The sequence below is a fragment of the Hyla sarda genome, chromosome 3 (assembly GCF_029499605.1).
Source record: "Hyla sarda isolate aHylSar1 chromosome 3, aHylSar1.hap1, whole genome shotgun sequence".
Taxonomy (NCBI): Eukaryota; Metazoa; Chordata; class Amphibia; order Anura; family Hylidae; genus Hyla; species Hyla sarda.
Window position 1 is genome coordinate 163,279,267 of NC_079191.1, and position 14,496 is coordinate 163,293,762.

Genomic DNA, 14,496 nt, shown 5'->3' on the forward strand with positions numbered 1-14,496 from the left:
CAGACTATATCTGATCTCTGCCCCTGCACTCCCCTGCCGGATCTTGTTGCCTTAGAGCCTAGTGAAAGCGTTACTGTGTTTGTCCATACTGTGTACTTGACCTCCTGCTATTGCCTTATTGACTACGATTCTTGCTGCCTGCCCCGACCTTCTGCTACGTCCGACCTTGCTTCTGTCTACTCCCTTGTACCGCGCCTATCTTCAGCAGTCAGAGAGGTTGAGCCGTTGCTAGTGGATACGACCTGGTCACTACCGCCGCAGCAAGACCATCCCGCTTTGCGGCGGGCTCTGGTGAACACCAGTAGTGACTTAGAACCGGTCCACTAGCACGGTCCACGCCAATCCCTCTCTGGCACAGAGGATCCACCTCCAGCCTGCCGAATCGTGACAGTAGATCCGGCCATGGATCCCGCTGAGGTTCCCCTACCAGCTATCTCTGACCTCACCACGGTGGTCGCCCAGCAATCCCGACAGATCGCCCATCTAACTCATCAGCTGTCGGAAGTGTCCACCATGGTGCAGCAACTTCAGTCGCAACTTCTGCCTCTGCTACAGCAGCAACCTTCTCCTCCGCCAGCTCCTGCACCTCTTCCGCAGCGAGTGGCCACTCCTCGCCTCCGCTTGTCCCTGCCGGACAAATTTGATGGGGACTCTAAGTTTTGCCGTGGCTTTCTTTCACAATGTTCCCTGCACTTGGAGATGATGTCGGACCAGTTTCCTACTGAAAGGTCTAAGGTGGCATTCGTAGTCAGTCTTCTGTCTGGGAAAGCTCTGTCATGGGCCACACCGCTCTGGGACCGCGATGACCCCGTCACTGCCTCTGTACACTCCTTCTTCTCGGAAATTCGAAGTGTCTTTGAGGAACCTGCCCGAGCCTCTTCTGCTGAGACTGCCCTGCTGAACCTGGTCCAGGGTAATTCTTCCGTTGGCGAGTACGCCATACAATTCCGTACTCTTGCTTCTGAACTATCCTGGAATAATGAGGCCCTCTGCGCGACCTTTAAAAAAGGCCTATCCAGCAACATTAAAGATGTTCTGGCCGCACGAGAAACTCCTGCTAACCTGCATGAACTCATTCATCTAGCCACTTGCATTGACATGCGTTTTTCTGAGAGACATCAAGAGCTCCGCCAGGAAAAAGACTTAGATCTCTGGGCACCTCTCCCACAGTCTCCGTTGCAATCTACGCCTAGGCCTCCCGCCGAGGAGGCCATGCAAGTGGATCGGTCTCGCCTGACCCAGGAGGAGAGGAATCGCCGTAAAGAAGAAAATCTTTGTCTGTACTGTGCCAGTACCGAACATTTCTTGGTGGATTGCCCTATCCGTCCTCCACGTCTGGGAAACACACGCTCGCACCCAGCTCTCGTGGGTGTGGCGTCTCTTGATTCAAAGTCGGCTTCTCCACGTCTCACGGTGCCCGTGCGGATTTCTCCTTCAGCCAACTCCTCCCTCTCAGCCGTGGCCTGCTTGGACTCTGGTGCCTCTGGGAATTTTATTCGGGATTCCTTGGTGAATAAATTCCGCATCCCGGTGACCCGTCTCGTCAAGCCACTCTACATTTCCGCGGTCAACGGAGTCAGGTTGGATTGCACCGTGCGTTACCGCACGGAGCCCCTCCTAATGTGCATCGGACCTCATCACGAAAAAATTGAGTTTTTGGTCCTCTCCAATTGCACTTCCGAAATTCTCCTTGGACTACCCTGGCTTCAACACCATTCTCCTACCCTGGATTGGTCCACAGGGGAGATCAAGAGCTGGGGTACCTCTTGTTTCAAGGACTGCCTTAAACCGGTTCCCAGTACTCCCTGCCGTGACCCTGTGGTTCCCCCTGTAACCGGTCTCCCTAAGGTCTTTATGGACTCTGCCTGCCATAAGAAGTGCCCTTCCCCCCCCTCCCAGTCCAGTCAGGCAAGCCTCGGTGCCTCCTCATGGCCCCCGTCCTGGTGTCACACTGCCCCGTGCCAGGCCTCGCCCTCTGCCCTCCCTCCCCATTCCCACTCCTGCTGTACTGCCTGCCGTTGAGGAAACCCTCCATTCTTTCCCGGTGTCCTCATCCCAGGGGAGGCAGTTACCGGACAAAGAGAAGGGGAGACCTAAGGGGGGGGGTACTGTTACGCCTAGCGCTCCGGGTCCCCGCTCCTCCCCGGAGCGCTTACGGCGTCTCTCTCTCCGCAGCGCCCCGGTCGGTCCCGCTGACCGGGAGCGCTGCACTGTCTTGGCCGTCGGGGATGCGATTCGCACAGCGGGACGCGCCCGCTCGCGAATCGCATCCCAGGTCACTTACCCGTCCCGGTCCCCCGCTGTCATGTGCTGGCGCGCGCGGCTCCGCTCTCTAGGGCGCGCGCGCGCCAGCTTCCTGAGACTTAAAGGGCCAGTGCACCAATGATTGGTGCCTGGTCCAATTAGCTTAATTGGCTTCCACCTGCTCCCAGACTATATCTGATCTCTGCCCCTGCACTCCCCTGCCGGATCTTGTTGCCTTAGAGCCTAGTGAAAGCGTTACTGTGTTTGTCCATACTGTGTACTTGACCTCCTGCTATTGCCTTATTGACTACGATTCTTGCTGCCTGCCCCGACCTTCTGCTACGTCCGACCTTGCTTCTGTCTACTCCCTTGTACCGTGCCTATCTTCAGCAGTCAGAGAGGTTGAGCCGTTGCTAGTGGATACGACCTGGTCACTACCGCCGCAGCAAGACCATCCCGCTTTGCGGCGGGCTCTGGTGAACACCAGTAGTGACTTAGAACCGGTCCACTAGCACGGTCCACGCCAATCCCTCTCTGGCACAGAGGATCCACCTCCAGCCTGCCGAATCGTGACAGTATTCTCCTCACTATAGAGAAGACGTCACCTGTAATCACTGATATCATTGTGTATCCTCCTCACTATAGAGAAGATGTCACCTGTAATCACTGATATCATTGTGTATTCTCCTCACTATAGAGAAGACGTCACCTGTAGTCACTGATATTATTGTGTATTCTCCTCTCTATAAAGAAGACGTCACCTGTAGTCACTGATATCATTGTGTATACTCCTCATTATAGAGAAGACGTCACCTGTAGTCACTGATATCATTCTGTATTCTCCTTACTGTGTCCTATCAGAGCTGGAGTCACTTGTAAGTTCTGCAGTAATGATGGGTGAAACAACAACTCCCAGCATTCCCTTAACACTGCTTAGGTCATACTGGGAGCTGTAGTTTTAAAATGGTAAAAACCTCTTTAGCACTTTCCCATTCTGTGGCAATTGGTGTATTTGATTATTATTCTGACATATGAGCACGGCCTAAGAGTTATAAACAAGGTTAGGACTGCATGATACATTTAATAATATTGTAAGTTCCGTAATCTTATTTTCTGTCTGCCAACACAAAATACTCTAATAGTGCCCCTCCCGAGACTCGACTCTGGATCCGCCCCTGCTTTACACACTGATAGCAACACCGCAGGAGAAATGCTAGCACAGGCTTCCAGTATCCGTAGTTTCAGGTGCTGCACATCTCGTATACTCACAGCATAGACAATGGCCTTCAGATGACCCCAAAGATAAAAGTCTAAGGGGGTCAGATTGGGAGACCTTGGGGGCCATTCAACTGGCCCACGACGACCAATCCACTTTCCAGGAAACTGTTCATCTAGGATTGCTCGGACCTGACACCCATAATGTGGTGGTGCACCATCTTGCTAGAAAAATGTGCAACGTGGAACGTGCCAGGTCCGAGCATTCCTAGATGAACAGTTTCCTGGAAAGTGGATTGGTTGTCGTGGGCCAGTTGAATGGCCCCCAAGGTCTCCCAATCTGACCCCCTTAGACTTTTATCTTTGGGGTCATCTGAAGGCAATTGTCTATGCTGTGAGTATACGAGATGTGCAGCACCTGAAACTACTGATACTGGAAGCCTGTGCTAGCATTTCTCCTGCGGTGTTGCTATCAGTGTGTGAAGCAGGGGCGGATCCAGAGTCGAGTCTCGGGAGGGGCACTATTAGAGTATTTTGTGTTGGCAGACAGAAAATAAGATTACGGAACTTACAATATTATTAAATGTATCATGCAGTCCTAACCTTGTCTCCCAATCTGACCCCCATTGAACACATTTTATATGTGGTCAGAAACTTGTAAATAACTCATGAAAGAATAAAGTTACGTTAAAGCCAAGAACATCATTGTTTTTCTTGTGAAATTGCCAATAAGTTTGATGTGTCACATGACCCTCTTCCTATTGGAAAAAACAAAAGTTGGATTCAAAATGTTCGACTTTAACATGGCTACCATGGTCACCACCCATCTTGAAAAGTTCCCCCCCCTCACATATACTAATGTGCCACAAACAGGAAGTTAATATCACCAACCATTTCCATTTTATTAAGGTGTTAAATGTAGAATAAGCTGCTTAGTAGGTTGGCTTTGGATTTGGATAAAAAGTGTCTTTTTAATGTGTTGTTTTTTTTTCACAGAACTTGAAGAAGTACAGTCTCAGTCCTTGGTACCAGGTGATGTCATTGTTTTTAGCGGAAACAAGCTTTTCTTACCGTGTGACGCTATATTAATCAGCGGAGGGTGCACTGTGAATGAGGCAATGTTAACTGGTACTCTTATTTAAATAAATAAACTTTTACATGAATTGTTTCTGTGAAATTACATCATTTGCTATTGTTTGAGATTTCATGATTCCTCAACTTGTTAAGGACAAGGGCATATATGTATGCCCTGAGTCCTTAAAGGGGTACTCTGCTAATGAGCATTTGGAACAAACTGTTCTGAACGCTCGAGCCGGTATCGGGAACTCGTTACATCATAGCCACGCCCCCTCATGACATCATGCCTCGCCCCCTCAATGCAAGTCTTTGGGAAGGGACGTGATGGCTGTCAAACCCCCTCCCATAGACTTGCATTGAGGGGGTGGGGCTCCCAGCATAGAGCAGAGTGAGCTTCATGTTGGGAGCAGTAGTACCTGCAGTTAAGGACAGATCACAGCAGGTGTCACTCCTGACACCCGCTGCGTTAATCCTTCATCCCTGAGATGCGGAGCGGCTTTCTCCTGCACTCACATCCCTGCTCTGTACTCCGGCCGGCCACTCACCATTGATATTTCCCGCAGAGAGCAGGGATTGTTTGCCACCATCGGGCCAATCCCCACTCTGGGCGAAAAATATGAATGAGTGATGTGAATTTCTACTCACATCACTGGTTGGCCCGGAATATAGTGCAGAGATGCGAGCGCTGTTTGAGGAGTGACACCCAGACGATATGTCTGTTAGTACAGGAACTACTACTCCCATCATGGAACAGTGTGTTTCATGCTGGGAGTAGTAGTACTACCTAAAAAATATAAAAAATAAAAAAAAGAGTGAAAAACACACACTAGATTTGTATTATTGTCGGCTACATTTTTTGTGCCCTGCCCTCCCACATAAATTGATCCCTGTTTTTTTTTTTTGGTAGCCAACAAATTTTGAAAAACTTCAGCGGGGTGAAAAAGGCTGTTTTCACTCAAAGACAAAAAAAAGCCAGAAAAAATGCAAGAAAAAAAAACGCCAAACGCGGGAAAGTGCTGTGGCGTTTTTTTATGGCGTTAACCTAACACTCCAACTACATTTTTGTACCTTGTTCAATGTTATCCTATGGCCTTTGAAAAAATTTAATATGTTAATATATTTTGTATTGATTTGCAAAATGTCATAATGGGTCATTGATATCAGCCTGTTGTTTACTAACATGGCTAGATGTTACAGCAAGCATGTGGCATTATGAGACCTCCAAGAAAATCTATTACAGAATAATCTTTTTATCTTTGAATTTCAAGGTGAAAGTATTCCTGTGACAAAGACAGCACTACCAAAAGTTACCAACTCCATTCCATGGATGACACACAGTGGTGAAGACTACAAAAAACATATCCTTTATTGTGGAACTGAGGTCATTCAGACTAAAAGAAGTGGTCAAGATCTAGTAAAAGCTGTTGTCCTACAAACTGGTGGGTTTGCTGGTTCTCACATATGTGTATAATTTATAGTTTGCTTAAAAGGGGTTGTCCATTATTGTTTTGTTAGAAGGGTTTATGGAACATAGCTTGATCACATGGTGTGGGAATTCCAACAATCAGCTCTAATGCTCAGGGGGAGGGGAATGGTGTCTGCAGCAGATGTTCAAACCTGAATGGAAAGAAGTTTTCTATTTAACCCCTTAAGGACATCAGGTTTTTTTCATTTTAGCACTTAGTTTCTTTCACATCACCTTCTAAAAACCATAACACTTTTCATTTTCCACCAACAGACTCATATGAGGTATTTTGGGGTTTTTTTGCGCCTCCAATTGTACCTTGTAATGACATCAATAATTTTTCCACAAAATCTATGGCGAAACAAAAAAAAAAAAAATCTTTGTGGAAATAAACAAAACAAAAAAAAAAACACCATCTTGTAACCTTTGGGGGCTTCTGATTATAAACAGTGCACTTTTCAGCAAAAAGGACACCTTATCTTTATTCTGTAGGTCCATTCAATTAAAATGATACCCAATGTATATAGGTTTTCTTTTGTTTTACTTCTTTGAAAAAATGTAAACTTTTTGTAAGAAAATTTATATGTTTAAAAATGTTTGATTAACATTATATTTTTATGTTTAGGACGGTGGTATGACATATTTTTATGTTTATTTTTCTTTACATATTTTTTTAATGGGAAAAGGGGGGTGATTCAAACTTTTATTAGGGAAGGGGTTAAATCACATTTTTTGACTTTTTTTCCCACAATTTTTAGTCCCCATAGAGGACTTTTACATGCCATCCTTAGATTGCATACACTGAGCAATACTATGCCATAGCATAGCACTGATCAGTGTTATCAGTTCTTGACTGCTCCAGCCAACCATGGCTGACTGGAGCATCGAGGCACAGATCGGACAGCGCGGAGGCAGGTATGGGCCCTCCTGCCATTCTCTCAGCTATTCGGGATGCCTCAATTTCATTGCAGCAGTCCCGATCAGCCCCCTTAGTTAACCGAGATGACTTATTTCCCGCTTTAGATGCCACAATCAACTTTGATTGCAATGTCTAAGGGGTTAATACTGGACATCAGCCTGCTTGGCGATGTCCGCATTAGCCATGGGTCCTGGTTGCTAATAGCAAAAATATATGTTCATTGTCCTTAAAGGGTTAAGGGGTACTCCAGTTGCTGGTGGTTGACTCTTCACAGCGGCTGATTATCTAATCACTGGCCACAGTGATGTCCCTCCTCAGTCAGCGACAGGCCAGATTGGCAGTGTGGCATGTTCAGCTCTGGTCCTGGTCTTCTTCTTGGTGCTGGGGCCCAATACCTTACACTAATGCTCAGCCTATCGCTGAGGCAGGACAGTGCTGCGACCAACAATTAACTGATCATCAGTGTTATGAGTCGATCACCAGCATCCAGGAAAAAGGACTGGAGTGGCGTGGCGATATTAGGTCACCGAGAGAGCGACGGGAGGTAAGTGCAGGTTGTTGTTCAATGCCGGCAACCTGGGTATTATGTTTCAAAAAATTCCCACGCTGGAGTGCCCCCTTGAAGTCACAGAGTAAGCAATACTATCTTTAGCTACTCTCTGCTCTTGCTTCAAGACAAGAATCTTAAATTAACATAATATTCTCTAATATGTTCTCTTTCAAAAGTCACAACATTTTTGCACAAACACTTTCTGTGCTAAAAGTTTTGTGACTTTACTTTAAAGTCTGCTCCACTTAGACCAAGAGGGCAAGAATAGGATGTGGCATTAAACGGAGGGGGCATGGCCTCCGCACACTCTGCATTTATCACAATATATCCCTGCAGGTAGGTAGAAATTGGCACACAGATTTATGTCAGCAGGCATAGATTTCTGCACATGGTGGACAGGCAGCCTCAGATCCACTGAAATACACAGTTGTGCACCAAACATAGGCAGAGTTTTACATAAGACCAGAATAGAAAACATAGGTCTTAGTACATCTTTCCCTATGGGGGAGATTAATCAAAACCAGTCCAGAGGAAATGTTGCTGTGCTGCCCATAGTAACCAATCAGATCACTTCTTTCATATTTCAGAGGCCTTTAAAAAAATTAAAGCTAGGGGCAACTCAGCAACTTTTCCTCTGCACATGTTTGATAAATCTCCTATTTGTCTAAATTTTATACTTCAAAATAAAAGTGCCTCTGACATAAAGACAAAGGGAGAAAATCATGAAAACATGTGCTGAGGAAAAGTTGACCAGCTGCCCATAGCAACCAATCAGATGCTTGTTTTTTTTTCAGAGGCCTTTTGAAAAGAAGCTATTTTATTGGTTGCTATGGGCAACTGGTCAACTTTTCCTCTGCACATGTTTTCATGAATCTTCCCCTTAGTGCGTAGGACATAAACTTACCTGTATGACATAAAAAAAATGGATTCCAGCTGCTCAGGGCTTCCTGGTCTCTGGGCAGGAAATAAACGCTCCCCCAATAGCTGGTGTGTGTGTGTGTGTGGGGGGGGGGGGGGACAGAGACAAGAAGCCCATAGCAGGGGAATTGTCATTGTCAGAATGGCTTTGGCAGGGGTCTGCAGCAGGTAAGTACAGATTTGTATCCACTATTGCCATCCTGTGCACTTTGAATGGTAAAATCTTCTCTCTGCATTACCCCTTTATTTAGAAAACACTTGAAAAACAATTGTTTATTTTTGTTTTATTTAGGATTCAATACTGCAAAGGGAGATCTAATGAGAGCAATTCTGTATAACAAACCAATGAATGTTAAACTGCATAGAGAGGCCATTAGGTTTCTCATGGTACTTGTGGCTTTTGCTTTATTTGGAGTTATCTATACTGCATTGGTGCACGCAAAGAATGGGGTAAGTATTATGTTATAGTTGTCTACTATATATATATATATATATATATATATATATATATATATATATATATATGTCACCAGTACATTGTAGGAGTAAATCGTTCTTGCTATTTGCAAGGGGAGTTACACCAGACCCTTCTAAACAGCTTGGCTGATCACAAAAATATGATGTAGGCTATTGGGGTATAGTTAGACATGGCAGATTTGTTGCAGAAATGTCTGAAATTGAATACCAGTTCAATTCCTCTAAATGGGAATGTTTCAGTGGCAGGCACATGGATTTCTGCAAGTTCCATTTAGATGAGTTTGACATTTGGCAACATTTTCTGCAGCAAATCTGCCATCTCTAGATGCCATTTTTAGATGGATAATGACATGAAGAATAATATGTTTACATAAAAAAATACAAATAAAGAAATTATATATATACATATATATATATATATATATATATATATATATATATATATATATATATACATATATATATATATATATATATATATATATATATATATATATCAGAAGAAAGAAATGTCCGGCACTCAGGTATTTGCAGGTAAAAACTTGGTATGGCTTTATTCAGATCCTGTCCTGTGTTGGTAGTTGTGAATAAAGCCATACCAAGTTTTTACCTGCAAATACCTGAGTGCCGGACATGTCTTTCTTCTGATCTTGGTTGAACCGGGGGCGGTACCGGTGCCCGTGGCACAAGGAGGCGCAGTGGACGGGGGAGTGGTGAGCGGCTCTACCTTGCTCGCATTATATATATATATATATATATATATACACTTCAATGAAGTTTAATAGCATTACATACAGTGGGGAAAAAAGTATTTAGTCAGCCACCAATTGTGCAAGTTCTCCCACTTAACCCCTTAAGGACCAGGCCAATTTTTACCTTAAAGGGGTACTCCACTGCAAGACAGTTTGTTTTAAATCAACTGGTGCCAGAAAGTAAAACAGATTTGTAAATTACTTCTATTAAAAAATCTAAATCCATCCAGTACTTATCAGCTGTTGTATGTTCTACAGGAAGTAATTTTCTTTTTTGAATTTCCTTTCTGTCTGACCACAGTGCTCTCTGCTGACACCTCTGCCCATATGAGGAACTGTCCAGAGCAGGAGAGGTTTGCTATGGGAATTTGTTTCTACACTGGAAAGTTCTGTGCACTGTGGTCAGACAGAAAGGAAATTCAAAAAGAAAAGAACTTCATGTGGAGCAAACAACAGCTGATAAGTACTGGAAGGATTACTTTTTTTTATATAGAAGTAAGTTACAAATCCGTTTTTTTAACTTTCTGGCACCAATTGATTTAGAATTTTTTTTTCCAGTGGAGTACCCCTTTAAGGAGCAGGCCAATTTTCGTTTTTGCACTCCTCTCCTTCCAAAAATCATACCGCTTTCAATTTTGCACCTACAGACCCATATTAGGGCTTGTTTTTTGAGCCACCAATTGTACTTTGTAATGACATCAATCATTTAATAACAAAATCTACCGCAAAACCAAAATAATATATATTTGTGGGTAAAATTCACCATGCAATCTTCTGATTGCATATACTGATCAATGCGCAGTCATGGAGCAATAGATCGACAATCAGATGACAAACAGGCAGGTGAGGACCCTCGCATCATCCGCTAAGCTGATCGGGACAACGTGATTATGTCGCCATAGTCCCAGTCAGCTCCGCTGAGCTGCCGGGACAGTTTCACTTTCATTTAGGACACCGGGAGCAACTTTGATCGCATTTTTCTCCGCTGGTGAGAATGGTTTAAACCCTGTTAAAAGTACCAGGGTGTACAGGTACACCCTTGGTCCGGAAGTAACAGGGTCAGAGGGCATACCTGTACACCCTTGGTCCTGGACAGGTTAAAAAGGTGAGAGAGGCCTGTAATTTTCAACATATGTAAACCTCAACTATGAGAGACATACTGAGAAAAAAAAATCCATACATTCACATTGTCTGAGTTTAAAAGAATTTATTTGCAAATTATGGTGGAAAATAAATATTTGGTCACCTACAAACAAGCAAGATTTCTGGCTCTCACAGACCTGTAACTTCTTCTTCAAGAGTCTCCTCTGTCCTCCACTCGTTAACTGCATTAATGGCACCTGTTTAAACTTTTTATCAGTATAAAAGACACCTGTCCACAACCTCAAACGGCCACACTCCAAACTCCACTATAGCTAAGACCAAAGAGCTGTACCATGCTGGGAAGACTGAATCTGCAATAGGCAAGCAGCTTGGTGTGAAGAAATCAATTGTGGGAGCAATTATTAGAAAATGGAAGACATACAAGACCACTGATAATCTCCCTCGATCTGGGGCTCCACGCAAGATCTCACCCTGTGGTGTCAAAATGATCACAAGAATGGTGAGCAAAAATCCCAGAACCACACGGGGGGACCTAGTGAATTACCTGCAGAGAGCTGGGACCTAAGTAACAAAGGCTACCATCAGTAACACACTACGCCGCCAGGGACTTAAATAATGCAGTGCTAGACGTGTCCCCCTGCTTCAGCCAGTACATTTCCAGGCCCGTCTGAAGTTTGCTAGAGAGCATTTTGATGATACAGAAGAGTATTGGGAGAATGTTATATGGTCAGATGAAACCAAAGTAGTACTTTTTGGTAAAAACTCAACTCGTCGTGTTTAGAGGAGAAAGAATGCTGAGTTTCATCCAAAGAACACCATACCTGCTGTGAAGCATGAGGATGGAAACATCATGCTTTGGAGCTATTTTTCTGCTAAGGGACCATGACGACTGATCCGTGTAAAGGAAAGAATGAATGGGGCCATGCATTGTGAGCTTTTGAGTGAAAACCTCCTTCCATCAGCAAGGACATTGAAGATGAAACGTGGCTGGGTCTTTCAGCATGACAATGATCCCAAACACACCGCCCCGGGCAAAAAAGAGTGGCTTCATAAGAAGCATTTCAAAGTCCTTGAGTGGCCTAGCCAGTTTCCAGACCTCAACCCCATAGAAAATCTTTGGATAGAGTTGAAAGTCTGTGTTGCCCAGCGACCGCTCCAAAACATCACTGCTCTAGAGTAGATCTGCATGGAGGAATGGGCCAAAATACCAGCAAAAGTGTTTGAAAACATTGTGAAGACTTACAGAAAACATTTGACCTCTGCCAACAAAGGGTATATAACAAAGTATTGAAATGAACTTTTGATATTGACCAAATACTTATTTTTCCACCATAATCTGCAACTAGTTTCTGTAAAAATCAGACAATGTGATTTTATGTTTTTTTTTTCTCATTCTGTCTCTCATAGTTGAGGTATACCTATGATGAAAATTACAGGCCTCTCTAATCTTTTTAAGTGGAGAACGTGCACAGTTGGTGGCTGATTAAATACTTTTTTTTTGCTCCACTGTATACTTGTATAGCATATTGCCACCTGGTGGTCAAAGTGCATGTATAGTATTAGATTTCTGTATTTATTGGAAGTTCTGCTTGACATGGCAATATAACTAGAAGACTACTACTTCTCAGCTTGTTAGGTTTCCAAAAATAGAAGAGAAAGTAAAACAGGCACAAGTTTTAATGGAAAAAAAGCTGTTTTGCCTAACACGCATCAATTTTATGGCTGTATAATTATTGCCATGCCTCTTTTTTGCCATTTACGACTTAAAATGTGTCCATGAATACAATCATCTTTTGATGTATTATGAGTTGTCTTTTGGTCCCAGAAGCATTGAGACATTTTTTATGGAAATTTCTTCATCAGTTCTAATCTAGTCAGTCTTCGGATGTTGACATGGGAGGCCAGCAGCTGAGTTTTTTCTTTTTATAGGAGTTTAAGTAGATTTACCAGAAATGAAATTTACTTTAAATACACTTTGTAAAGTTTTCTATAGATTTACTACTTATTTTTTATTTTAATATTTTCTTAGGCCAGTGTTCATGACATTGTACTCATGTCATTTCTAATGCTAACAGTCGCAGTAAATGCAGCCCTTCCAGCCTCTATCACACTTTGTCTTCTGTATGGTCAAACAAGGCTGAAGAAAAAAGATATCTTCTGCATCAGTCCTCAAAGGATCAATTTAGCTGGGCAGCTAAATCTTTTATGTTTCGATAAAGTAAGTTTCATTTTGTTATTTTTCTGTAATTTTCCTTCTTTAGACAAATTATCTCTTATTGGCATTTTGGCATTAGCGCTAGAATTGTACCCAATTACTTACCCAATAATTTTACATAAAAAATGCAATAACATAAACAGGAAACAATTAAATAAATAATTATTACTATATATCTAAATTGAATAAGCTTGAATAAGCATTTTATAAATATTCTTAACCCCTTAAAGGGGTACTCCGCCCCTAGACATCTTATCCCCTATCCAAAGGATAGGGGATAAGATGTTAGATCGCCGCAGTCCCGCTGCTGGGGACCCCGGGGATCGCTGCTGCAGCACCCCGCTAGCATTACTGCGCAGAGCGAGATCGCTCTGCACATAATGACGGGCAATACAGGGGCCGGAGCATCGTTACGTCACGGCTCCGCCCCTTGTGTCGTCACGGCCCACCCCGTCAATACAAGTCTATGGGAAGGGGGCGTGACGGTCATCACGCCCCCTGCCATAGACTTGCATTAAGGGGACGGGCCGTGATGTCATGAGGGGCGGAGCCATGACATCACGCTGCTCCTGCCCCTGTATCGCCCATCATTACACACAGAGCGAACTCGCTCTGCGCAGTAATGATAGCGGGATGCCGCAGCGGCGATCCCCGGGGTCCCCAGCAGCGGGACCACGGCGATCTAACATCTTATCCTCTATCCTTTGGATAGGGGATAAGATTTCTAGGGGCAGAGTACCCCTTTAAGGACGCAGCTCATTTTCACCTTAAGGATGCAGGCCTTTTTTGCAAATCTGACCACTTTCATTTTAAGCATTAAAAACTCTGGGATGCTTTTACTTTTCATTCTGATTCCGAGATAGTTTTTTTGTGACATATTCTACTTTATGTTAGTGGTAAAATTTTGTCGATACTTGCATCATGTCTTGGTGAACAATTCCAAAATGTTATGAAAAATATGAAAATTTAGAATTTTTTTTAACTTTGAAACTCTCTGCTTATAAGGAAAATGGACATCCCAAATAAATTATATATTGATTTACATATACAATATGTCACCTTTATTTTGGCATCATAAAGTTGACATGTTTTTACTTTTGGAAGACATCAGAGGGCTTCAAAGTATAGCAGCAATTTTCCAATTTTTCACAACATTTTCAAAATCAGAATTTTTCAGGGACCAGTTCAGTTTTAAAGGGGATTTGAGGTGCCTTCATATTAGAAATACCCCACAAATGACCGCATTATAAAAACTGCACCCCTCAAAGTATTCAAAATGATATTCAGTAAGTGTATTAACCCTTTAGGTGTTTCCCAGGAATAGCAGCAAAGTGAAGGAGAAAATTCAAAATCTTCATTTTTTTACACTTGCATGTTCTTGTAGACCCAGTTTTTGAATTTTCACAAGGGGTAAAAGGAGAAAAATCTTCCTAAAATTTGTAAACCCATTTCTCTCGAGTAAGGAAATATCTCATATGTTTATGTGAAGTGTTCTGTGGGTGCACTAGAGGGCTCAGAAGGGAAGGAGCGACAGTGGGATTTTGGAGAGTGAGTTTTTCT

At 43.4% G+C, this 14,496-nt stretch overlaps 1 protein-coding gene across 2 annotated transcripts in view; it reads left to right on the forward strand.

The window, feature by feature from the left end:
* Positions 1–14,496, forward strand: part of LOC130361843 (probable cation-transporting ATPase 13A5) — a 179,940-nt gene that overhangs the window by 62,118 nt on the left and 103,326 nt on the right. For both annotated transcript variants that reach the window (XM_056565410.1, XM_056565411.1), the window contains exons 9-12: positions 4,456–4,587; positions 5,805–5,975; positions 8,681–8,838; positions 12,751–12,939. In XM_056565410.1, coding sequence (XP_056421385.1) covers positions 4,456–4,587; positions 5,805–5,975; positions 8,681–8,838; positions 12,751–12,939 — 650 coding nt within the window. The remainder of the gene's footprint in view (positions 1–4,455; positions 4,588–5,804; positions 5,976–8,680; positions 8,839–12,750; positions 12,940–14,496) is intronic.